At 39.0% G+C, this 27,204-nt stretch overlaps 1 protein-coding gene across 3 annotated transcripts in view; it reads left to right on the forward strand.

Moving 5' to 3' along the window:
- LOC122798538 (protein lifeguard 2-like) overlaps positions 1-19,702 on the forward strand; it is an 861,262-nt gene extending 841,560 nt beyond the window's left edge. For all 3 annotated transcript variants that reach the window (XM_044067573.1, XM_044067575.1, XM_044067574.1), the window contains one exon: positions 18,341-19,702. In XM_044067573.1, the coding sequence (XP_043923508.1) occupies positions 18,341-18,487 (147 nt within the window). In that variant the 3' untranslated portion in view covers positions 18,488-19,702. The remainder of the gene's footprint in view (positions 1-18,340) is intronic.
- The last annotated feature ends 7,502 nt before the right edge of the window (positions 19,703-27,204 follow it).

Here is a 27,204-nt window from a genome sequence, read left to right on the forward strand (position 1 = left end):
ATAATTCCATATATTATAGATAAGTAAGGTTTATTATTTTTTTAAATTGCTATTGACATTAAAGAAAAATTCTAAGATGTTTGGAATATGTTTTTATTGATGATTCAAAGATACTTTAACTTTATCACTACCATATTTTTACAAGTATGGATACTCATTTAACTGTTCTTCTCCAAACTCTGTCTTGCCAGAATAAAATCAGCGGAATGTATTCTATTTCTGTTAAAAAAATTATGCCAAAAGGTTAAATTAGTATCTCTAACATTCTACTTAAATTAAATGATTCTAAACATTCAATAGTATAAGGCATAGGAAATAATATAGCTAATTCTTTTAGAGTTCATAAATATTTTGAATTAAGAAGAATGAAAAGGACAACAATAAAATTATTGTTGTCATTTGGACATTAATGTTTTAAAATCAATAAAATTTAATTCCAAATTGCATATGAGATTCTAAAACAAAATTATTATTCACAAGTAATAATCTTTCATGTATTGTTTTCCAACTTGAATCATATGACAAATTTAGCCATAATGTTATCATGTTAAGAATGACAGATTTAACATATAATTCAATATTTGGGAAACCTTGGCCAATTTCCTACCAACTTTTTGCATGCCATTCAGAAGATATTCTTGATTTACTGGGATGCCATAACAACCTAAAAAGAATGGAATTTATTTTCATTAAAATTTTTTTTGAAAGGAGTATGAATAATGACTGTACATAAAATGTATTTTTGGCAATATTACCATTTTTATCAGTGTAAGTCAGTCTTCCATTGTAAACCATAATTTATTCCAGTTAGTAGTTAATTTGGTAACTATGTCAACTAAATTATTATAACTCACTGATACTGAATCCCTTATATTAGCTGTAATAGTGATTCCAAGATATTTAAATTGCAAATTATCCAAATTAAATGTTTTACAGTTATCCAAAAAGGCATTTGTTTTTATTAATGGGCAAAATATGTGTGTTTTACAATGATTAAACATGAAATTAGAAATCCTTTCAAAGAAACATAAGGAATTGAACTTACTAGATGACTGCACACTGACTAACAGCTTAATTCTAGCTCTCCCATTGTGAAAACAGAAACTCAGCATAGAAAGCCAGTAGACTTGTGTTTATGGATAAATTTCAGTAACTGGCTAGTAAGTGTACTGCCTGGATGCCAGGAAAAAAGAAATACAGAGGACCTGGAAAAATCAACTACAAAAAGTGAGGAAGAAACACTCACTGGGGAAAGTTCTGCAGCTGTTAGCAAAAAGCAATGCAACATCCAGACATGAATTCCAGTAACCTATAGGAAGATATAAGACAACTGCACACAGATCTGGTTAAAATAAACAAAACACTGATGGAGTATGTGATGACCAATTAATGTGTGACACCCCAACACAACCAACAAAAGGATGGAAAAAATGGAAGAAGCTTTAAATAAATATTCAGATAATGTGATAAAGCTGCAAAAATCAGGGGTTAAAATGAAGAAAAGGCTGGCTGAATTTGAGACTGCTCAGGAAGAAATATTTAAAAAATAATAGAATTAGAGGCTAGAGTACATAGAAAAAACTGAGATTTTCAGCCATACCTGATAAGCTGGAAGGAACATACTGCATTAATTTTACGAAAGTGCAAATAAGCAACTGGACTGGTATTCCACTGCAGGAGTTGTTAGTTGAAAGGGCACATTGTGTGTATGCTCCAAACCTGGCTATGAGAAAGAAACCTAGACCTTTAATAGTAAAGATGCAGTCCTACCAAAGAAACCTAATCAATTAGTTATATGAATAAATGATGATTGAGTATCACCACTAGTTATCAGAATATCATCTGCAAATAAATCTTACAAGTATGATTTCCATCAATCAAAAAAAAACTTAATATTTACTGTTTATGTAATGTAATTAGCAAAGGGTTCCATAAGTAATGCAAATAAAGGAGACATTGAACAGCCTTGATTTGTACCTTTTAAAATTTTAAAAGAACTACAGAGAAAAGAACCTATTTTAACAAAAGACAATGAATTGTTATATAAATTTGTTATAAGAGTAATAAATTGTAGTGAAAATTTATATTCTTTAAGCACTTTAAACAAATAAGGCCAACTAACTGAGTCAAAAGCTTTATCTAAATCTAAAGTTATTATCAATAGTTCTCTCTTATATTATGTGATATATCTGTTAAATAATTAAGTCTAATAATATTATCATGAACCTTCATATGCAAAATAAAAAGTCTGGTCATTTATTAAACCAGCCAAAACAAGATTTAATCTTTTTGCTAACATAGACCTAGATATTTTATAATCCTCATTTATCAGAGAAATGGGCTGCTAAGAATATCACAACTTATGGTCCTTATCTTGTTTTAAAATGGGAGTTGCAAGAGAAAATCTCCAAAATAGAGGAATATTTGAGTTTGTTTTAACCTCTTCAAAAGCTTTTAATAGAATTTTTAATATATTATCAGGAATTAACTTATACAACTTTGGAATAATACCATCTATACCTGGGGCCTTACCACTTTTAAGTTTTTTAATTGATATTTTAATTTTTAAAAGAAAAAATACTTAATTCTAATCTTGTGTTCTTTGGTTAACTTATAATGTATATTACCTTTCAAAAAGCTTTCAGTTAGCTACTGTTATCACTAGGTATCTTGTTATTATTTATTTGCTCATAATCTCTAAAATATTCTAATATGTCTTTTAAATCTGTTGCCTTTTTATTTGTATTCCCAATTTTATAAAAGAGTTCCTTGATATGATTTGAATTATTTATGTACTTTGATCTAATAGTTAATCTATGTAAACTTTTAGGGTTTAGGTTTATAGAATACAGTTGTCATTTTAATTTTTCCAAATTTATTGAAATTTTATGGTGAAGTATCTCAAGTTATTTCTGATTCAAAATTTTCAACTTAGAATTTACAGATTTATCATTAGTTTTAAGGTTTACCTTTAATTTATCTATATCAGATTGTAGGACATTTAATTCTTTATCATTCCTTCCTTTTACATATACCAATTTTTAACTCTATCATATAAATAAGCTTTTAGGATATCCCATAAAATAACTTCCATAACTTTACCAGTATTATTAAAATCTATAAATGTATTTCATTTAAAACCCATTTTCTAAAACCATTAATTTTGATTAAATATGCAGGAAGTCTCACAATAAATGAAATTAAGTTTTGTGTAGGGAGGTTGGCATAATGGTTAAGGTGTTTACTTTATAGACACAAGGCCCAGGGTTTTATTCTCACATGGGATAATTGGCTAGGCATAAAATGGCCCACAAGGGCACTTAGCCTAGTACTAATCTATGAACCTATGAATCTATGAATCTATAAAGTAAGAATAAAAATTGTGTCAGTTAAAGGACATGATACCAACACTACTTCTGTTCTGAAATATAGACTGCCAGAAGTAAAAAAATTATCAATATTAGTTTGAGTACCAACTCTATATGCATAATGTGTATAATTATTTAAATATATATATATATATATATATATATATATATATATATATATATATATAAAATTCAATGAGTTAATGAAAAAAATTAAGTGTTTAGCAACTGTAGATAATCTGGGTTTTCTATTGTTGGTAGTATCTTTATTAGATAAAATACAGTTAAAATCTTTAGCAATATCCATTTCTCCTTTTGCAATACAATGTAATAATATCTTAATAGTTCTTAGCAACTTTATCACCAATCCCAGGTATCCAGTAAGCATTTACGAATGTATAAAGCTTTTTATCTCTCCCACAACCAATCACAGCATACCATTGTTGTCAGAGTATTTATCAACTATTTTAGGCATAGCTGCTATATTTTGCCAAAGAATGAGTACCTCTTCTTTTTGATCTAAAATAAGAACCCACTAAGATTGTATAGTCTTCAACAACAATTTGTTTAGGTCTTTTGTCAACAAGTTTGTTTCCTGCAAAAAAATATATGTGCTTTATGTATCTTTAAGTGTTTAACTAAACTGCTCCACTTTAATGGATTATTTAGACCATTAATATTTAATGAAATACATTTATAAACTGACATTCAACACTAATAGTTTAAAAGACAATATATAATGGTTTAGTACAAGGAGCAAGGATTGAATTCTGATATGGCTTGTTATGGACAAATACATTTAAACTAATAATGAACTTTCTATTGTTTGAACATTCATATCCCCTAACATGGAATATAGATTTCCTGGTTTGATAATATAATCATAAAAAACACTAACAGGTCCATTACACTATCCAAACCCAATCAGTTGCTGCTACTACTACTTTAAAGTAACCAATTAACATAATCATAATCTAATAATTAAAGCACACTCCTTAATAACATTTTTATGTATCATAAAATTGTGTAATGAAGAAAGAAATACAAGGAGAACAGTCACATTTTCAAATACTTAGCTTATAAAATGACATCTATCCCTTTACTACTTAGTTACCTATCATATAAACAGTAAGGGTTAAGAATCTGTTACAACAGTAAGTATTCCTCAAAATCTAATATAATAAGGAAATATCTGCATCTAATATCCTGAATGTATTAACTACAATTACCATAAGGTGATAAACTGTTATTTAGGAGAAAAAAAGTGTTATTTACCTATTAGTCTAAAAATATTAGCAATGTAGTGAGAAGACCCAAACAGTGCCAACAAGTATGCCATCATCCTAACTAATAACTGTGGCAGTACTATAAATATCTTTAAAAATTTTAAAATAATGCTAGTTTAAAAATTATTCTTACCCTACCAAACATCAGTGAAATAATAATATATTGTCCAACAGCAGAATTTAGTGTAAATATCTGGAAGAACCAGTTATCAAAATTCCATTAGCATATACATGTGAAATCTTATGATAAAATGGCACTCAGCTTATATTTAATGGAAAAATTACATGTATTCTTATAAGTAACTAACAAAATTTATTTATTTATTTATTTATTTGCAGTTGTTTAACCAGGATAGTCCGTTGGGCCTAAAGAACCCATTTTCAATGGAGTCCTGGGGAGAAAAGCTCCACATACAGATTATACAAAGATTATATTCCACATACAGATTATACAAAGGTTATGTTACACACATAGTTTATATGTGAAATTGAAGAAAATAAAAAAAAAAACATTGTAGAAATTCTGATTATAAGTTAGAAAAAAATATATCCACAAAAACAAGTGATACAGGCATAATTTTTTTTTTTTTTTGCTAAAAATTTCAGGGTACAAATAAAGAGTTGTATGCTAGGAGCCAGCATGAATTTGCTAGCTGGGATTTGAGAAAAAGGAAAGAGGAAAGTAATGGGATTAGAGAGTAGGTTATGAGGGATGTGAACAGGAGCATTCCCAACAGGATGTTAAATGAGAGTGTAGAGATTTTTTGAAGGATGGCAGGCTTGCAATTGTACGAATGAAGGGGGGAACGGAGTTCCATAGGCGTGCTAATGAGAAGGACAGGAGGTATTGTCCTGGAGGGTGTAGGGGTCTGTAAACTTCTAGGAGGTTTTGATTATTAGATCTTAGAAGTCTTTGAGTTGCATGCATTTTGAAGGTAGTTGAGAGAGAGAGACAGAGGGATGGCTGAAAAATGAGTTTATGTGCATAGGTGAGCTGAGTGTAGTAGAGGTAGTTGGGAACCCAAGCATATTAACTAATACTTTGCCCATGTAAAGCAAACCTTCAAGGAAAAAGAAGTAACAGCTAAATAAATAAAAGCATTTACCCTTTAAAATATATTTACATATAAATACCTTAAGGTTGTACTGAAAGATACAGACAAAGCTATTATTTGCTTAAATGTACCAATGAAGCATCACAGAACATTATTAGATAACAAGTGATGCAAAACTTTGAGAAAGATTTATTAATGCACTAACAATCCTAAAGCTAAAATCATCTCAAAGCAAATCACAGAATATGAAAATGACTGCAGTGTTTAAAATATGCATAGATAACAATTAACTGAATATTTGAAACCAGTCAAATCATTAAATAATAAACATATAACCTCTTTCTACTTGCTTGGTCTTCTTTGCTGCTCATTTGAATGTTATGTTCAGTTACTTCCTGTTTTCAAGGAAGTCAAAGGTTAAGGAGCAGTTCCATCTTCAAGCAGCAGAACAAAATGAACCAGGCAGCTGTGGTGAGTGAAATAATCTTTTTAACTCCACAGTATTTAGAGCGGGAAAAGTCAGAAGTTTATGCTGTAAAGAGGCTCACGATCATATTTAGCGAAACACGATTAAAAAAACAAGCATTTTTCAGTTAAATAATGGACTGGCACTGGCACAAATACTGTTTACATTAAACACTTTTAAAACACTGCAAAGTTCTTTTTGTCTAAGTACTATAATAAAAATAAAAAAGGTAAGAGGTCATGTAGCAAAGCATTTCATAAAGGCAACTGGCATTTGCCATTACGGTGTTTAGTGTAGCTACAGTTTCACTACCAGAAACAATACTCACTCATAAGCTACCTGAAGATCACAGAAGTAATATCATAAGAAAATAAAAAAAAAAACAATAAAAGATATACTATTATGTGAACCTAAATTATATCTGATATTACAAACATAAACTTTTCAGTTAGAACTTTCACCCCAACTTAAAGAGACAGATGGATATCAGTAGAAACCTGCAACATACAACTACTAATAAAAGAAAATCACTCTAGTAAAAAAAGGCATTACCTTGTGATGAATGATCTTCTTGTAAGGAAGATAAAAGAATGTCTAAAAGAATAACATATTTAAAAAGATTAACAATTTATACCATCACTTTTCTCTGAGTTTTTTTACTATTTTATTTCTTTAGATGTCCATCCATTTCTGGTTGCTTGTCTCTTCAAATTAGACAGAGACCAGTCCATTTCCTCAGATTTGTCTACAGGCTTTTTCTTTTGTGCAAACTCCAAAGCATCTTCAAGTGTATTAAAAGTTTTTTGTCCATCAGGCAAAAAATCTTTATTCTAGCTGGAAAGATGAGTTGAGATTTAATGTTCAGCTTTCTTAAACTTTTTATGAATATGATACAAGCCTTCCTTTTAGTCATAACAGAAGTATAGTCATTGTTAAATCTAATAGTATTTTATTTTTATTGCACGATTTGCTGAAGCATTCTTAAAAAAACAAGTCTTTATCTTGACTGGAAAGGAATTTAACAATAACTGACCTAAGAGAGGGTAGATTTATTTTCAGAGATGTATCCAAATAAGATATATGAGCTCTCTCAATGTCAAAAGAAAGAGCTTCAGGCAAGATCAGGGTATTAGGTAGCCAGTTATTCAGAAATTGTATCATATTATCTCCTTCCTCTTTTTCTGGAATTCCATATATCCTGATATTATTCCTTTTAGAGCTACTCTCCAAATCCTCTATGTTTTCCAAAAGCAATGTATACTGTTTTAGGACAAATTCTGTATGGTTTTCATTTTCTGCCATCCTTCCATCCAGGTCATTTACAGTTTCCTCTATTGTTGAGATCTGCACTGAATCTTGTTTTATAATATTGTTTAACACATCCATTTGTTTCTTCTAGTCTTCCTTTATGTTGTCCATTTTAATCTCAAGTGTGTCCATTTTAGCAGAAAGATCATGGGTGCTCCTTAAAATAGACTCATTCTTTCTTCATTAAATTCTCCTGAGAATTAATTTTACAGTGTCTCATTTTACCAAAACACTTAATAAACTTCTGACAGGAAAACAATAAAGAAAAATCACAAAACTTTATTTTTCTATCAAATACTATTGTAAATGTGATTAAATACTTCACATTTTAGTCACAGAATAGTTTTCATTAAACTAATAATATGGAATCTTGTCAGAATAACTGAAAAGCAGAGCAGAAATGTTGTGCTGCTTACAGTTCACCATCTTAGCCATGCCCCCCACACCTTCACTTTTCATGCCATTGACAGGATGGGGTCTATATTATAACATCGAAGTTTTAAAACTTCGAATGTTCTAATATTGAACCCTATTCAGTGAAAGCTGAAAACATCGAACATACAGAACAGCAAATTTTTTCCTAGGGAAAAAAAATGCTGTTCCAAAACACATACACACAGCACAAGCACACCAAACAAACAGCAATCCACGCACACATACACCTAAAATCTTACACGTAACCCTAAACTAAACTATACACACACCACTAACTATCCACTTACCTTAACCCAAACCCTAACCCTAAGGTCCGTCACTATCGCACACTCACCCATGCCCTAACCCTAATGACCCTACCCTGCCCTAACCCTCACATCCACAAAATCGCACACTTACCTGACCTGCTTCCTAACCCTAACTCACTTAACCCACCCTAACCCTCACATCCACACAATCGCACACATACCTAACCCGCACCCTAACCCTAACTACCCTAACCCGCACGCAATTGCACACTTACCTGAACCCTACCCGTAACTTTCCACCACAGCACTGAAAATACCGAAGCAACAGAAACGGACAACCGAATTCTTTCCCCTAGGAAAAAAATTGGTTTTCTGTTGCTTCGATATTTTCAGCTTTCGCTGAATAGGGTTCGATATTAGAACATTCAAAGTATTGAAACTTCGATGTTCTAATATAGACCCTACAGGATGCACTATGAAGACCTGGACAGCAACAGAAACAGCCTAGAGAAGAAGGAATTAGAATGGCAGATTCGACTGAGAACCAGAAAAAACTCTGTAGTGTAGAAAGTGATAGGTTAAGGCACAATTTTTTTTTTTTTAAACAGACTTGATTTTGCTTTTCAACCACAGTTTACTGCACTTATGTTTAAGATTTTTTACATTTTTTTTATCTTTCATTAGATGCAATTGAAACATAGCTGTTAAGTCTTTGGAAACAGGTAAAACTTGTCTGGCAAGGCAGTGTTCTAGACTGTGCCCTCAGTGGTGATCCATTCTCCACCGGTGGCACTACCCCTGATGCCAGACTTGTCTATCTGAACAATTGAAATAAGTGCATGTTGTTACAAGCTTTAACACAATTTGCAAGCAGTGCTCATCTGCTTGTAAAGTAGTATTTACAAATAAAGCGGTGTCTTCAGACAAGAAGTAGCTTTGAGAGTCCTTCTTTCATTTTTAACCACCTTTCTGTTGTGTGACTGTAAAGGATTTTTCCACTACTATATTCTTTATTCTTTTGGAGAACATGGTACTTCAACAGGGACACTGCTGTTTTTTTTTTTTCCTATGAGCCATGACTTTATAGACTGGTGAGGTTTTTCACAGAGGTGTTTTGAATTGGTTCTCCACCCACGGGAAGGGGATTTACCTCCAGGATTTGGCTTGAAAAGCACTGTTTGTTTGACTGGCCTATCAAAAGAGGAAAGTGTTGTTTCCCTTTTGCGATATGTGTAGTTTCACCAATTTTTTCTTCCAGTTTTTTGATGTGCAGAAATCAATATAATGTGCACTGATGTTTCTGTTTGGGGTAAGATCAGAGAAAGAATTTGAGCACCCAGTGTTCATAGGTTCATAGGTAGGTACTAGGGTATCGGCCCAAGGGTCTATGTAAGCCTAGCCAACAAGGTTCCCTGGCTTACGCCACCCAAGAAAGTTAATTTCCTGTGCCCCTGTTGAGCAGAGCCACAGAAGTGAACCCTGAGGTGTATTTCCTATTGCCCATCCACTCATCAAGATTTTTCTTGAAGAATACTAATAAGGAACTTTGCTTGACATAGATGGGTAGCTTGTTCCAGAGTATAGGAAGTCTCTGGGACAGGAATCTATCCCTCCAGCATGTCCTGCTTATTGTGGTGACAAGGTTTAGGTCCCTAGAGCATGTAGCTCAGAGGGATTGGGATTTCTTTAGGTGTAGCATGTCCAACAGCTCTGGGTTTAACATAGCTTTATATGTTAGGCAGAGATCTCCTTGGAGTAGGCGATATGCTACAGAATAAAGCTGGAGTTTTTTGAGATGGTCAGTGTAGGGCATCTGTTTGAGGCCAGTAATCCTCTTTGTGAGGTACTTCTGTGGCCTTTCCAGCTGCTGCAGCTGTCTTGTGAGGTATATTCCAAAAGGGGTGTTGTACTCTATAATGGGTCTAATGAGTGTCGAGTAGAGGGGAACAATCTTTTTTCCTGGATGAAAACCCTTTTATGATGAGGTGTGTGCCACATAGAAGGATTTCCTGACTACTGTGGTGATGTGATTATCAAAGGAGAGACTACTGTCCACCTGGGTCCCAAGGTCTCTTATCACACATTCGGTGTTAAGTAGACTGCCATTTATGTGGTAGTTCATGGGTACAGAGTTTTTACCAAAGGGGGTGACAATGCACCTTTTGGCATTGGGCTTGAGGCCATGCCTCTGACACCAGGCATCTGTCTCAGTGAGGCCCTTCTGTAGGATATCCACATCATTTGGGGTCTCGACTATGGCTCCTAGCTGTCTGCGAACTTTGTTAGCCAGAGGCCTTCTGTGTTAGCCTGTACTTCAGAGAAGTAGATACCAAACAGGAGAGGTCCCAGGACTGAACACTGTGGTACTCCACTTGTCACTGGTTTGAAGTCAGATTTGGAGTCTGCAACTTTTACAGTGTGGGTTCTGTCAGTGAGCCAGTTGGCAACCCATCTTGTGACGTAGGGATTTATACCTAGTTTGGCAAGTTTAGCTATAATTCCAGAATGAGGGATGGTGTTGAAAGCCTTGGAGAGGTCAAGATAGGCTGTGTGAACCACCTTACCCTCACCTACGGCTTTGGTGACTGCCTCAAAAAAGTCGATCAGGTTCAGAAGGCATGATCTGCCTTTCACAAACCCGAACTGGGTGGGGTCCAGAGTTTGGAGGTTACCAATGTCTTTGTTAATGAGTTCCATGATGATACATTCTATGGCTTTGCAGACCAGGCTCGTCAGGTTAATAGGGCAATAGTTCCCAGGATCAGTGGTGGCTCCCCCTTTGTAGACTGGGATAACTGTTGCTGTGCACCATTCAGTGGGCACAAAGCCTGACGTGGGACTATGATTGAACATGGTGCTTAGGTGGGGAGCCAATTCATTCTGAAGTTCATGTAAAACACAGCCTGGAATGTAGTCTGGTCCCATGGATGCTGCGTTTTTGGTTTTAGAGAGTGCAGCTTTTACCTGCATAGATGTGATTACAGGGACTCTGCATTCTTCCTGTATAGATATGGGCCCTATAGGGGGTGAGAGGGGGTAAAGTTAGCACTGAACCTATCAGCCAGGATGTTGGCAATATCAGTTGGTTCTGTAATTTTTGTGCCGTTGTGCTGCAACTCAGAGCAGATCTGGCTGTTACCATTGAGATTCTTGACATAGCTATAGAATGCTTTGTGGTTGCCCTTAGAATCAGTGGCAATTTTGTTTTTGTAGCTAGATTTGGAAGATTTTATAAGGGATCTCAGCTTCTTACTGAGGCTGACCAGGGAGCTCCTCCACTCATGGGATTTTACTCTCTTTTGCAACAGTTTCTTCCTTCTGTTGTAGAGTTTGTTTATGGCAGAGGGCCACCAGATTGGCTTCCTTTTTTTTGAGGATAGCGTCTTGGTTCTGTTTGGGATAGCACGATCCATGCAATCGTGTAAGTGCTTATAGAATGCATTTGTGTAGTATTCGGCAGTCGTATTGCCCATCTGCATGGGTATCATGAAGTTCACCACTTCTGTCTTAAGAAGCATGAAGTTGGCTTTCGAGAAATTTTTTACCATGGTTTCCTTAATGGTGGGTGGGGGCGTGATGCATATATCTAGGGTGATTATGGTCGGATCTGACCAACGAGGAGTTGACTTCAGGTGTGGAACACCAGTCACTCATGTTGGTAATGACTAGGTCTAGGATATTGTTGCCCCTGGTGGGGGTGTGGATAAGTTGATCCAGGGCATTGGAATTTATGAAGTCCAGAAAGTGTTGAGCGAAGGAGTTGGTACATGAGTAGTTTACCCAGTTAATGGTGGGGTAGTTGAAATTGCCCATTATTAGGGTGTTTGGATGAACCCTAATATTTTCAAGTATATCAAGAAAAGAGGAGTGGGAATGCTGGGGCATGGTGGGGGATGTGTAGCAAGCTACAATTTGGATTGCAGTTTTGCCCAGAGTTAGTTGCACTTGGATAACCTCGGATGCATTATGCTGCGCAACTAGCCTGGAGGTGTGGATATCCTTAATGAATATGAACACACCTCCGCCTTTAGTGTTCTGGTCCAGGTTAGATGGCCGAAAAGTGTGGTATGAGTTATAGCCTGGGTAATGCAGGGGTGCTCTGTAGAGCCTTGAACCAGGTCTCAGTCACTGCACAGATATCGATGTTTTCCGTTTTAAGGAGTGCCTCGAGTTAGTGCATTTTGAGATTTAGACTTTTAGCATTGAGTACCATTGCCCTCAGTTTTTGCTTGCCTGTTCCTGTTTCGATGGTGAATTTGTCATTTGAACCTTGCCTAAAAAAGGCACTATAGGGGCTGCAAGACCCTTAGCCAGTATCTGGAATCCCAGGGGCGATAGGTGCAGGCCATCTCTGGCAAAGCATCATGGTCTGTCAACCATGTCATCCCAGGCAGACAGATACTGGATCCCCTTAGAATGACACCAGAAGCTTAGCCATCTGTTGAAGTCAATCATTTTGTCCTTGTACTGCGGTATCATTTTGGGTGATGGCAGGATGCTACTCAGGGCTAGGGTCATACCTGCCTGAGCTACAAGATCCGAGAGCTCTTCCATGTCTCTTTTCATGTAGTCCAGGGATGTACGTCTCAGGTCGTTCACACCAACATGGACAATGACAGAGTCATATTTGTACTTGTTGTGGAGTGACCTGAGTGCGTGGGTTATGTGGCGGAACCTGGCACCTGACAGGCAGCTGACCGTAACCTTCTCCTTGTTTAGCCTGGTGAGTGGGACATCAGTGTGCCTGACTATAGAGTCACCTATGACTAGTGTGTTGGGTACGTTGTTTTGCCTTATGGGCTGTGGTTTATTCCCACACTGAGTCTGTGGGCTATGTGTCATTTGGGTTGTGTTGGGGGGGTGGAAGTTGCTTGCGTTTCTTCTTTGGAGGTTTCTGTTGCTTGAGCAGATTATTATTGAGAGCCTCTGCAAATGTTTTTGTATTTCTATGTGTGGATTTTGGTGGTGTAGGTTTAGTGGGACTATGTGATGAGTGTGGTGTGGTGCAAGTGTTTACCTTCTCCTCTTGACTGTCAAGTTCAGTCTTGGTTGGAGAAAGCTTTACCTCCAGTTTGGCTAGATAAGTGCATCTCTCACAGGTTGTGGTGTTGGGTGGTAGGAGGAGAGGGTTGTCTGTGTACATGAGGCAATTGCTACATTGCCCCAAGATACCCAGATTCATCAGATAGACAGGGGAGAACACTGGGAGCTGACCCTTGGACATGCCTGAATAAAAAAACTGCTTTCCTTTAGACAAGTGAGGAAAGTGAGTAGAAGAGCTGTTTTTCTCTAAGCAAGTGAGGAAAGTAAGTACAAAAATTGTTTTCCTCTAGGTAAAGAGAAAGGTTGAGTGCTGTAGTAATTTGTAGCTTATTTAGTGCTAACAACAAGTTCTGAACAAGTGCTGAGTATGAATAAGCAAATTCAAGTGCTAAAACTAAGAATCTGAAACTGGATCTTGTGGTAGAAAGCCTACCTTTTGCTTACCACTCCCACTGATAAGCTAGACTGCTTCCCTCCAACACAGAAAGGCTTGGGGAGCTCAGAAGCTTACAAACAGTCCTGGATACAGCAAATCTGTATCTGGACTAGACTAGTTACAGGAAAGGTGGTAAACAAGCACAAAAGTGGGCTTTTAAACCAGAAAGTTGAAAGAGATGGAAAAACTGCCCAAACGGCCAATAAACTACAATTTCTGGGCCAGAAACCACTCTTGTGGTAGATAGGCTACCTAGTGCTTACCACTCCCACTGATAAGCTAGAAGGCTTCCCTCCAACACGGAAATGCTTGGGCGGCTCAGAAGCTTAGAAGCAGTCCTGGATACAGCAAATCTGGACTAGACTAATTACAGGAAAGGTGGGAAACAAGCGCAAATGCGGGCTTTTAAACCAGAAGGTTGAAAGAGATGGAAAAACTGCCCAAACGGCCAATAAACTATAATTTCTGGGCTAGAAAGCACTCTTGTGGTAGATAGGCTACCTAGTGCTTACCACTGCCACTGATAAGCTAGAAGGCTTCCCTCCAACATAGAAAAGCTTGGGGGGCTCAGAAGCTTACAAACAGTCCTGGATACAGCAAATCTGTATCTGAACTAGACTAGTTGCAGGAAAGGTGGGAAACAAGCGCAAACACTTGCTTTTAAACCAGGAAGTTGAAAGAGATGGAAAAACTGCCCAAACAGACAATAAACTACAATTTCTGGGGCAGAAACCACTCTTGTGGTAGATAGGCTACTTAGTGCTTACTACTCCCACTGATAAGCTAGAAGGCTTCCTTCCAACACAGAAAGGCTTGGGGGGCACAGAAGCTTACAAGCAGTCCTGGATACAGGAAATCTGTATCTGGACTAGACTAGTTACAGGAAAGGTGGGAAACAAGTGCAAATGTGGGCTTTTAAACCAGAAGGTTGAAAGAGATGGAAAAACTGCCCAGACTTCCAATAAACTATAATTTCTGGACTAGAAACCACTCTTGTGGTAGATAGGCTACCTAGTGCTTACCACTCCCACTGATAAGCTAGAAGGCTTCCCTCCAACACAGAAAGGCTTGGAGGGCTCAGAAGCTTACAAACAGTCCTGGATACAGCAAATCTGTATCTGGACTAGACTAGTTACAGGAAAGATGGGAAACATGTGCAAACATGGGCTTTTAAACCAGTAAGTTGAAAGAGATGGAAAAACTGCCAAACGGCCAATAAACTACAATTTCTGGGCCAGAAACCACTCTTGTGGTAGATAGGCTACCTAGTGCCTACCACTCCCACTGATAAGCTAGAAGGCTTCCCTCCAACACAGAAAGCCTTGGGGGGCTCAGAAGCTTACAAACAGTCGTGGTGACAGCAAATCTGTATCTGGACTAGACTAGTTACAGGAAAGGTAGGAAACGAGCCCAAACATGGGCTTTTAAACCAGAAAGTGGAAAGAGATGGAAAAGCTGCCAAACGGCCAATAAACTACCATTTCTGGGCCAGAAACCACTCTTGTGGTAGATAGGCTACCTAGTGCTTACCACTCCCACTGATAAGCTAGAAGGCTTCCCTCCAACACAGAAAGGCTTGTGGGGCTCAGATACTTACAAACAATCCTGGATACAGAAAATCTGTATCTGGACTAAACTAGTTACAGGAAAGGTGGGAAACAAGCGCAAATGCAGGCTTTTAAACCAGAAAGGTGAAAGAGATGGAAAAACTATGCAAATGGCCAGTAAACTACAGTTTCTGGGCCAGAAACCACTCTTCTGGTAGATAAGCTACCTAGTGCTTAGGACTCCCACTGATAAGTTAGAAGGCTTCCCTCCAACACAGAAAGGCTTTGGGGGCTCAGAAGCTTACAAACAGTCCTGGATACAGCAAATCTGTATCTGGACTAGACTAGTTACAGGAAAGGTGGGAAACAAGCACAAATGCAGGCTTTTAAACCAGAAAGTTGAAAGAGATGGAAAAACTGCCCAAACAGCCAATAAACTACAATTTCTGGGCCAGAAACCACTCTTGTGGTAGATAGGCTACCTAGTGCTTACCAATCTCACTGATAAGCTTGAAGGCTTCCCCCCAACACAGAAAGGCTTTGGGGGCTCAGAAGCTTACAAACAGAACTGGTTACAGCAGATCTTTATCTGGACTACACTAGTTACAGGAAAGGCAGGAAACAAGCTTAGAATTTTTTTTTTTTGGAAAGTGGAAAGGGAGAAAGGAGAAGCAGAAGATAATTCAAAATTAAGGACCTAAGTGGCTTGCCTTCACAAATGTTCTCTCTGTATTAGGTCGAATGAGCTAGTGACACTAGACTGGAATAGAGCTGGGATAGAGCTGAACATATGGGACTGGTAGGAGTGTCTGAAGTCAAAATATGGTCTCACTGTACTCAGTTGAGTGAGCAAATGAGATGGACCCAGGAGGAGTGTTCAAACACAAAAATGGCATCACAGTTAGTAAATAACAGGTGCTAGACAAATAGAAGTCTCTAGCTGATTCTTTCTTCCTCTGGGAGAGAGGAGCCGTTCAATGCTAAAGGATCTTTCATGTTGTATGTTTTTCTACCTCCCCCCAGGACCTTACCTGTATGCACTCAATCAGTGCACTCATTCTGGGGGACAGGAGCTGGGCATTCCAAGGCCATGTGAGAGCCATATGGCCTATTCATTCTTGCCTAGGAATCCTAATTAGCCCTCCATTTCTTGACAAGAGTCAGGTAATAAGAGAGCAGGCGAGCTTGTTGGTCCTGGCAGGTGACCTTATCCTCTCCATCTCCCTATAAGAGTACCCCTCCCTGCCCACAACAACTTCTCTGAGTGCTTCCACTACTGTCTCTTGAGGGGATGTGTGCCTTCACATGCCATGTTCCATTTAGCTTCTTAATGTGAATGTAGTATGACTGGGTTTGCTCAGCATGTTCAAACTCCACCAGGTGTAACACGTAGTACTCTCACCTGGTGTCAGACTTTTGGCAATCAATCAATTGGAGATTGGAATCAATCTTCCTTCCCAGGATGTGCAAGCCAGCAGCTATTTACTCTCATCATCCCCAGTCAGCTCCCACTGGCACCTGAGCCACTAATTGAACTATGGACGACTGCAGCATTTTCAGGGCTTTATCCCTCTCTGCCATGAATATGGTGCATATTTTGATATATGTAATATATATGTATTCATATTTATTATGCATGCAGGTGGCACAAGGGTCATTAGCATAATATGGTAATGAGGGGATCTCAAGTAGGAGCTCACTAGCATCAGAGTGCAGAAGTGGGACAAGGTGGAGCTATGGGTTAGAGGTTTTTTGTACATTAGAGGCCCCCACTGCTTCTAAGGAATATTCTTCAATGCAAAATAATTGCAGTATTTTATTTTTTCCTGCCATTCTTAACCCATGGCTTAGCGCCACAGGGGTAGGTTGGGACTGCAGTGGTGCTGCCTTGATGAATGGTGCAGGACCTGAGGGGTAAGCAGTTAGCACACAATAAAGTACAATCCCACAAGTTCCCTTGCACAATCACGACTCATTGTTTAGTATTGTTTTATGAATCAGATATGGTTTTGCACATCATTCTTTAACAAACAAAACCCTCCACTTTTACACATGACATTTATGAATGGGGCACCACATTATGTTTTAATGTGGCCAGCAGCATAAAATGCATTAAATTACTTCTATTGGCCACATAACATGGCATGGTGAGTTGACCTTAGCTAGATATAATGAATGCCTTCATAAAACCAGATGTAAAACATATTATTTCAGTTTTTGTTAAAAACTATAAACAAAACCTCATTGTTTCTTTTTCTTCTTCCCCTTCTCTTGTTAACATTCTTTCCTTATTTTCCTAGCCTGCTAAGAAAACTTAACAAAGCTCTTGCATATTCTTGTTAAGGCCTGCCTCCTTGTTACCTCTCTGAAAAATTGGAACCTTGTATGTTCTTAACATGTAAAATATATTATACACTGTTATTCTAGTTGGATCTGCAGTTTCTTTAAACATTGCAATATTAAAGCTGTAGGAACAATGAAGTTTGCAGCTTTGTTTTCAAACTTCCATAATTAACATACATTTTAACTTTCCATAATTAGCATGCATTTTATCTCCGGGTTATCTCTGGCAAGCTAGAGGCCAGTGCTTAATAATTACATAATGCACCCTTGAGAAAGCTTAGCATGGTGATTCTTGTGCCCCTTTCTCTCTCAGCTTTCTGCCACAGGATGCATTCAGATATATTCTGCTACTACAGCAAGGGTCTATCCCATTATCTAGTTACAGTCACAGTATTTCCTGTGTAAAGCCATATTGATTCATTGGTGTAGTATGTGATGTTTTGCCGTACCATAACATGTATTTAGAATATTGAGTGTGCAGCTACTTCCCGTATATAATACCACAGCTAGACAGTACAGTGGAACTACATATCCTAAGGGTGCTAGTCATTCAAATTATGCTGAGATCATCTTCTGGAGGTTGCCATCATAAACTCTAGTTCAGTGCTAAACAAGGGGTCACCAATATGATAAACCATAATACATTTATGGTGAATTAGATTGATTTTGGTCATGCTTTAAGATGAAGCTTTATTCTCTACTTTGGTTTGGTTAAGCTGCTTAAAAACAGACTTTCCTTCACGTTTTATTTTCTGTTGTCTTTACTGATTGGGATTCTGATTAAATTAATCTGTTTCTTCCACAGTTCTTGGCCTATGACACACAGCTGCTGATTGGGAATCGACGTTATTCTCTTAGTCCTGAAGAGCATGTCTTTGGAGCCCTATGCCTTTACATGGACATTGTCTACATTTTCATCTTCCTGTTACAGATTTTTGGGAGCCGAGAATAATGGATTACTTTAGGGCATATTCCAAAGTTCACTGTAGAAGATTCAGAAAGTAACTGTCAACAGCAGTCACCTTTAACTTAATTTAGAAAGGAGGCAGATTCAATTTACTGTGTTTAGTATATGTGAACCTTTCCTAAAACCAGGCCTAATATGATACTTTCAATGTCTCCTACATAATTTAAGTCCCAACTGCCTTGTCTTGACATAAAACTGCTGGCAATAATATATGGCCTATCTGTCTAAATGCAGTTCTTTCTTCCTGAAGTCAGACATTTCACTTTGTTATCTTAGATTACCCAAACACCCCATTTATAGCAGTCATATCAAGAAAAACTTGACAATTAATGCTTACACAGCAGCATTTTAAGTATCTGATATACACAAAGCCTTTTAAGTTAACTCAACTTATTAAAACAACTTTTTGGTCAATATATAATAAGACTATGATCAGTAGGATCAGTGAATTATCTTCAGCAAAAAGGAAGAAAACTGGAGAAGTTACAACACTCAATTTTCTACCCATTGCTAAAATGGGAAACTGAAACAGTAAGGTGGGTCATTTTCAGTCATATACTTTGAAATTAATGATACGGCATGTCTGTGCTTCACTAAAACAATCTATTGACATTTTTAATCTGAGCAATACAGTTATATGACTTTATGAACAAATTCTATATTTTGTTATTGCTTTCTGTAATGTTTTGGTTAGCAGTATTTATTTTGTTGTATATTTATGAAATCATGTCATTAACCACATTAAGTTATTTAGAATATTTTGTCTAAGTCATGGTTCTGTTATTTATGTCACTATTAACATTATCATATCAAGTTTGTTCATTTATTAAATTGGCCAAGTGTATTTTATTCTACTGATTTATATTTGCAAACTGTGTTTTAACCAAATAATAGGCTTACTTTAACATAAATTCATATTTAACAATATAACTCTTCTAAAGCTGGAAATTAAAGAACACATTTAGGGTTTTAAATTCTAGAAGTGGTATTGAATTACTTCACTGTAAATCAGTAGTCCTCCTTAATAACTCCTGGATATATTGCCTTTTACAGTGAAATTAATCTGAGCCAGAACATTTATATTGTTTTGATACAAGATTTGGGTGAAACAAACTGTTCAGACCCAAATGCATTTTAAGCTGTATAGCATTAATATGTTGTTGCATGGTTTCTCTATTAAATACACTTCTAAGAAAATGACTTTGTGTATTAACTGCTGCCTCCTGATGTTGTTTTAATGGAGTTTGGAGCTATAGAAAGCTCATATGTCTAGCATTAGATTGGTTTAGTACACAAAAACTGGAGAATTCAGGGCATATGTGGCAGACTTTACTTCTGGTGGGGGTCTTCTACAGTGCTTAACTGTTGAGATTTCCTCCTCTCCTGCCAAAACTTTGATATTTTTTCTGTCTCGTCATTGTGCTTGGTGGTTTACACACCTCCTACCACTGCAGGTACACTACCCACTACTTCTTTGCTGCTCACACAATCTGGATCTCAGGTTTTTTATTGTTATAGAAAAGTTCCTGCATTTAGTTTCTAATAAGTTAAAGCTTTATAAGTATTTCTATGCCTGCTAGACTATAAGCCAAGGATCTGCAGTGGTGTTGTCTGTACCTGGCAAAGAGCATGACAAACATGGACCAAAACACAAAAGGAGGGGGTGTATCCATATTCATCAAGGATACCTACACCTTCAGTTTAGTGGCACAGCATGATACCTCTGAGATCATCCATGTGCAACTAACATCGGGCAAATCTGCAATGCAAATTGTGGCCTGCTACAGATCACCCTCCATGACCCAGGACCACCACTCTGCCTTTCTGGAGACACTGGAAAACATGAAGGTCCTACCAAACACCCTGATATTGGGCAATTTCAATTACCCTACCATTAACTGGGAAAACTACTTGAGTGCAAACTCCCAGGCTCAGCACTTCCTGGAATTTATCAACTCAAACGCACTGGATCAGCTGGTAAACTCCCCTACCAGAGTTGAAAACATATTGGACCTGGTCATCACCAACATGGGCGACAGGTGTTCCACACCGGAAGTCAACTTGTCACTGGTTAGATCAGACCATAAACTAATCACTCTGGATGTCCACACCCCACCACCACTCCCAACCAAGGAAACCACAGTGAAAAATTTTCTAAAGCAAACTTCACCTTACTTAAGACAGAGGTGGTAAGTTTCACAGCCCCCACGCTAAAGGATAATGCTGCCTAAAATGCAGAATCCTTTACAAATGCACTCTATGAGCACCTGCAAGGATGCATGGATCGTGCCATCCCTAGCAAAACCAAGACTCACTCCCCTAAGAGAAGGAAACCAGTCTGGTGGACCCCTGCCATAAACAGGTTATACAGTAAAAGGAGGAAACTAGTTCAGAAAAAAGCAAATCCCAAGAAGGAAAGACATCCCTGATCAGTATCAGTAAGAAACTAAGGTCCCTCATAAAATCATCCAAGGCTAACTTCGTAAGAAAAATAGCCAAGAATTTGAAAGATAACCACAAAGCCTTCTTTAGCTATGTCAAGAATCTAAGTGGCAACTCACAGATATGCTCTGAGCTAGTGCAAAATAACACAAAACATACTGAACCTACTGATATTGCCAACATCCTGGCAGATAGATTCAGTGCAAACTTCACCCCCCTCTCACCTCCAAAAGGGCCCACAACAGTACCAGAAAAGTGTAGTGTCCAGGAAATCACAGATGCACAGGTGATAACAGCCCTTTCAAAAGCCAAAAACACAGCATCAGTGGGGCCAGATGGTGTCCCAGGATGCGTCTTGTATGAACTACAGAATTAATTAACCCCCCACCTAAACACACTGTTCAACCTCAGCCTCTCCACAGGCTATGTGCCCATAGAATGGCACACAGCAATGGTTATTCTGCTCCACAAAGGAGGGGCCACAACTGACCCTGGTAACTATCGCCCCATAAGCCTGACTAGCCTGGTCTGCAAGGCTATGGAGCGCATCATCATGGAACTCATTAACAAAGACATTGGGAACCTCAAAACACTTGACCCGACCCAGTTCGGCTTTGTTAAGGGCAGATCATGCCTACTAAACCTGGTTGACTTCTTTGAGACAGTCACCAAGGCCATAGACGAGGGAAAGGTGATTCACACAGCCTACCTTGACCTCTCCAAGGCATTCAACACCATTCCTCACTCAGGTATTATAGAAAAACTCACCAGCCTGAACATAAACCCCTACGTCACAATATGGGTTGCCAACTGGCTTACAGACAGAACTCACACGGTAAGAATAGCAGGCTCCAGGTCCGACTCTAAACCAGTCATAAGTGGTGTCCCACAAGGCGCAGTCCTAGGACCCCTACTGTTCAGCATATACTTCTCAGAAGTACAGGCAAACACAGGAAGACTATGGCTAACCAAGTTTGCCAATGACTGCAAACTGTGAGCCATAATTGACTCTCCGGCTGACATGGACATCCTCCAAAAAGGCGTGCCTCAAACCAAAAAGGCCTTACTGAGACGGACACCTGGTGTCAAATTCATGGCCTCAAGCTAAATGCCAAAAAATGCATAGTCATCCCATTTGGCAAAAACAAAACACCCCACGAATTACCACATAGGTGGCAGCCCCCTTAATACAGAAGAGGTAATAAGAGATCTGGGGACCCAGGTAGATAGTAATCTCTCCTTTGACAATCATATTGGCAAAGTAGTTAGGAAATCCTTCTATGTGGCCCATCTAATTACTAAAGGGTTCACATCTAGAAATAAAGAGGTTATAGTGCCCCTCTACTCATCACTCATCAGACCCATCATAGAGTACAATGCCCCATTTGGGATGTACCTCACAAGACACTTCCAACAGCTGGAAAGACCACAAAAGTACCACACAAAGAGGATTACTGGCCTCAAACATATGTCCTATGCAGATCGACTGAAAAAACTCCGGCTGTACTCAGTGGCATATCGCTTACTCAGAGGTGATCTCTGCCTGACTTACAAAGCCATGTCCAATTCAGAATTGATGGACATGCTCCACCTAAAGAAATCCAAGTCATTGCAAGCCACGCGCTCTAGTGAGCTAGACCTCACCACAGCAATAAATAGAACATGCTGGAGGGATAGATTCCTGTCACAGAGATTCCCCATGCTTTGGAACAAAATTCCTATCTACATTAGGCAGAACCCCTCACTAACACTCTTCAAGAGAAACCCTGACAAGTGGATGGGTAACAGAAAATACACCCCTGGGATCACTTAATTGGCTCTGCTTGGCAGAGGCTCAGTTAATTAATCAATGGGGCAGTGAAAGCCAACACACTCTGGCTAGGCTTATAAATGCCCTCAGGCAGATAGCCTAGTACTTACCTATGAACCTATGAACCTTAAGTATAGTATTTCATCCCATCCACTCAGAGATGGAGAATTGCTGAACTTTTGATGACATTGGGGGTTGGTACAAGATTCCCTTGTATGATCCCTGGCCTGTCCTGGGACATCAAGAGAAGGTGAAATAGGAAACGGCTAGGCAATGTTCATAACATCTCTCAAGTTTAGTTTCTCCCAGTGTTTTGGGTTTCTAATACCATGACAAGAAACACATTTAATTTCTCCCAGTGTTTTGGGTTTCTAATACCATAACAAGAATGGACACCATTATAGGATCACTGGAGGTTACTAGGCTAATGGCCCTGGGGCCCTTACAAGCCTAACCAAGAGTTCTACCCCCAAAAAGAACTCTCAGTCACCAACTGTTGCCCCTGTCAATGAGGGACAGAGGTAGAACCTCTGGGATAAATTTGTGGTTTCCCATCCACTCATCAAGGTTGCACTTGAAGAGGGTCAGCGAGGTACTCTGACATGTATGGGAAGTCTATTCCAGAGATGGGACATCCTCTTGGAGACAAACCTGTCTCTCCAACAGGTTTTGTTGATGTCACATATTAGATTTAGGCCTATCAAGCAGGGAATGCGAGAGGACTTTGACTTATGGATATGGAGCATATCTAGTAGGGCAGGGTCCAACATTGCATTGTAGGCAAGACACAGATCATCTCTGAGTAATCTGTATGATACCGAGTAGAGTGATAGTGATTTGAGCCTGTCCACATAGGACAGATGGAGGCGATGGATTCTCTTTATGAGGTATTTCTGTGGCCTTTCCAGTTGGTGCAGGTGTTTGCAGAGGTACATACCAAATGGGGCATTATACTCAATTATAGGCCTATGAGGAAGGGTATAGAGAGGTAATAATGCCTTTTTTCTGGATTTAATCCCTTTACTTATGAGATGAACCAAGTAAAAGTTTTTTCTGACCATTGCTGCCACATGATGGTCGAATTTGAGATTGTTGTCAATCTGAGTACCCAGGTTTCTCACCACAGGTTGCGTACTTAGTGGGTTGCCATTGATGTGGTAATCAGTAGGGGCTGTGTTTTTGCTGAATGGTATGATAATACATTTTTTTTTGCATTTATCTTATGGCCATGATTTTGGCATCAGTTATTTGTAGCTGTGAGACCCTTAACATCATTTGGGGAGTCAGTGACAGCACCCAACTTACAGTCATCCATAAACTTGGTCAGCCATAGGCTCGTTGTCTTTGCCTGGACCTCTGAGAAGTAGATACCAAAGAGTAGGGGTCCCAGGACAGATCCTTGGGGAACATCACTAGTGACAGGTCTGCTGTCTGTGGTGGTGGAACCTGTTTTGACCTTGCGGGTCCTATCGTTGAGCCAGTTTACCACCCATCTGATGAGATAGGGATTTATGCCAAGTTGTGTTAGCTTTTCGATGATGCCCGAGTGGGGGATTGTGTCAAAGGCCTTGGCCAAGTCAAGGTAAGCTGTAGGTACTGACCTTCCCTCATCCAGGGCCTTGATGACAGTCTCAAGGAAGTCAACCAGGTTCAATAGGCAAGATCTGCCCCTGGTGAATCTGAATTGGGTGGGGTCAAGTGCTTGGAGACTGCCTATGTCCTTGTTTATGAGATCCATAACAGTATGCACCATGGCTTTACAGATCAAACTTGTCAAGCTAATGGTGCTATGGTTTCCAGGGTCAGTAGTGGCACCACCATTGTGCAAGGGGATGACAATGGCAGTTCCCCACTCTGCTGGAATGAAGCCTGTAATTAGGCAGTGGTTGAATAGAGTGGTCAATGGTGAAGCTAGTTCTTGCTGGAGATGGTGCAGAATACATCCTGGGATACTGTAAGATCCCATGGAAGCTGTGTTATTTGCCTTGTATAGGGCCTTTAACACTTGATCTACAGAGATGTGAGGTGTGGCACAAGTGTCGGGGATGTTGAATGGGCTTTTGGGGGGGATAGAGGGGTGAGGTTTGTGCTGAACCTATCAGCAGGTTGGCTAAGTCAACAGGATCAGTGTAAGTGGTACCATTAAGTACTAATTCAGAACAAACCTGGGCTTTGCCATGGAGGTTCCTGATATAACTGAAGAAGGACTTGTGCTTTCCCTTTGCTTTGGAGGCTAGTTCCAACTCATAATTGGCCTTGGAGGTTTCACTAGTGATCTAATTTGCTTGTTGAGGCTGAGGAGTGAGTTTTTCCAATTTGGAATTTGTTCCTTTTTACCCTTGGACAACAGTTTCTTCCTTTTGTTGTAAAGCCTGTTGATACAGGATGCCTACCAGACAGGTTTGTGTTTCCTTGAGGAGCAGGTTTTAGTTCTGTTGGGTATGGCTGAGTCCATGCAGTTGTACAGGTGCTTGTATACTGCATTGGTGTACTGTTCAGCATAGCATAGTTGTTTGCATCCTCTGAGGGTAGGGGTGGTGTGAAGCTACTGATACCCTCTCTTAGGAGGTTGAATTTAGCTTTTGAGAGAAGTCTTTTAGCATGGTTTCGGCTGGGGAGGGGTTGGGTAGGACAGAAACTTTGAAAAAGACAGACCAATAATCTGATCTCACCAGGGAAGAAAATACTATGGGAGTGGTGCAGCGGTCACCCATATTGGTGAGAACCAAGTCCAGAATGTTATCTCCTCTTGTTGGGGATGGGACGAGCTGGTCTAGTGTATTAGAATTGATGAAGTCAAGGAATCATTGGGTGAGTGCATTAGTGCAGGAATAGTTCACCCAGTCTATGTTGGGGTAGTTTTTCAAGTCACCATGGATCAGAGTGTTCTTAAGTTAGGGAATGATTTAGAGTTCATGAAATTAGTATTGTTACAGTTTTTGATGTTAGGCAAGAGTAGTCATTTCAGGGGACTTCCAAGATGGCTGCACACTGATCAAAAGCTTAACTTCAGCTCTTTCGGTATGAAAACAGAAACTGACCACAGCAGACAGTGATATTGTTAACGTGAGCAAAATTTAGTTACTAGCTATTAAGTACATTACCTGGATGCCTACAAAGAAGACACTAAGTGAGTCTGAAAGAAAATCAACTAGAAAGGGTGAGGAGAAAATACTGACTGGAAAGAATCTTGTTGCTGTTCAGCAAAAAGCAGTCTAGGTTCCAGCTTTGGTGCAAGACATAGCTTCTAGTAGTCTGAAGGAAAAAGTAAGTCATATGTGCTCAGACTTTATTAAAATTAATGAAACACTAAAGAACTGTATGAACTGAAATGAAAAAAGGCTGGAAAATGGAAAAGCTTTAAACAGATATTAAAATGAGCTGATAAAACTGCAAAAGTCAGAGATCAAAATGAAGAAGAGGCTGGATGAGTAGGAGACTGTTCATGAAGAGATGTTTCAAAAAAAATGGTAGAATTAGAGGACATAGCACATGTGGTGATGATTAGTGATCAACAGTATGGTTTCATGCCAGGAAAGAGCACTACAGATGCAATGTTTGAGAGTGTTGATGGAGAAGTATAGAGAAGGTCAGAAGGAGTTGCATTGTGTCTTTGTGGACTTAGAGAAAGCATATGACAGGGTGCCTAGAGAGGAGTTATGGTATTGTATGAGGAAGTCGGGAGTGTCAGAGAAGTATGTAAGAGTGGTACAGGATATGTACGAGGGTAGTGTGACAGCAGTGAGGTCTGTGGTGGGAGTGATGGATGTGTTTAAGGTGGAGGTGGGATTACATCAAGGAGGCGAGGTGGAGATATGCTCTAGAGAGAAAAGGAATGTAGGTCAGCAGGACTAAGACAGAATATATGTGTGTGAATGAGAGGGAGGATAGAGGAAGGGTGAGGATGCAGGGAGTAGTTGTGGCGAAGGTGGATGAGTTTAAATACTTGGGATCAATAGTTCAGAGTAATGATGAGTGTGGAAGAGAGGTGAAGAAGAGAGTACAGGCAGGATGGAGTGGGTGGAGAAGAGTGCCAGGAGTGATTTGTGACAGATGAGTACCAGTAAGAATGAAAGGGAAGGTCTACAAGAGGGTAGTTAGACCAGCTATGTTATATGGGTTGGAGACAGTGGCACTGACAAAAAGGCAGGAGTCAGAGCTTGACGTGGCAGAGTTGAAGATGTTAAGATTTGCACTGGGTGTGACGAGGATGGACAGGGTTAGGAATAAGTATATTAGAGGGTCACCCTAGGTTGGAAGGTTTGGAGACAAAGCCAGAGAGGCAAGATTACATTGGTTTGGACATGTGCTGAGGAGGGATGCAGGGTATATTGGGGAAAATATGCTAAGGATGAAGCTGCCAGGTAACAGGAAAAGAGGAAGGCCTAAGATAAAGTTTATGGATGTGGTGAGAGAGGACATGCAGGTGGTTGGTGTGACAGAGCAAGAT

Source organism: Protopterus annectens, chromosome 3.part1, assembly GCF_019279795.1.
Source record: "Protopterus annectens isolate FY-2018-M chromosome 3.part1, PAN1.0, whole genome shotgun sequence".
NCBI lineage: Eukaryota > Metazoa > Chordata > Ceratodontiformes > Protopteridae > Protopterus > Protopterus annectens.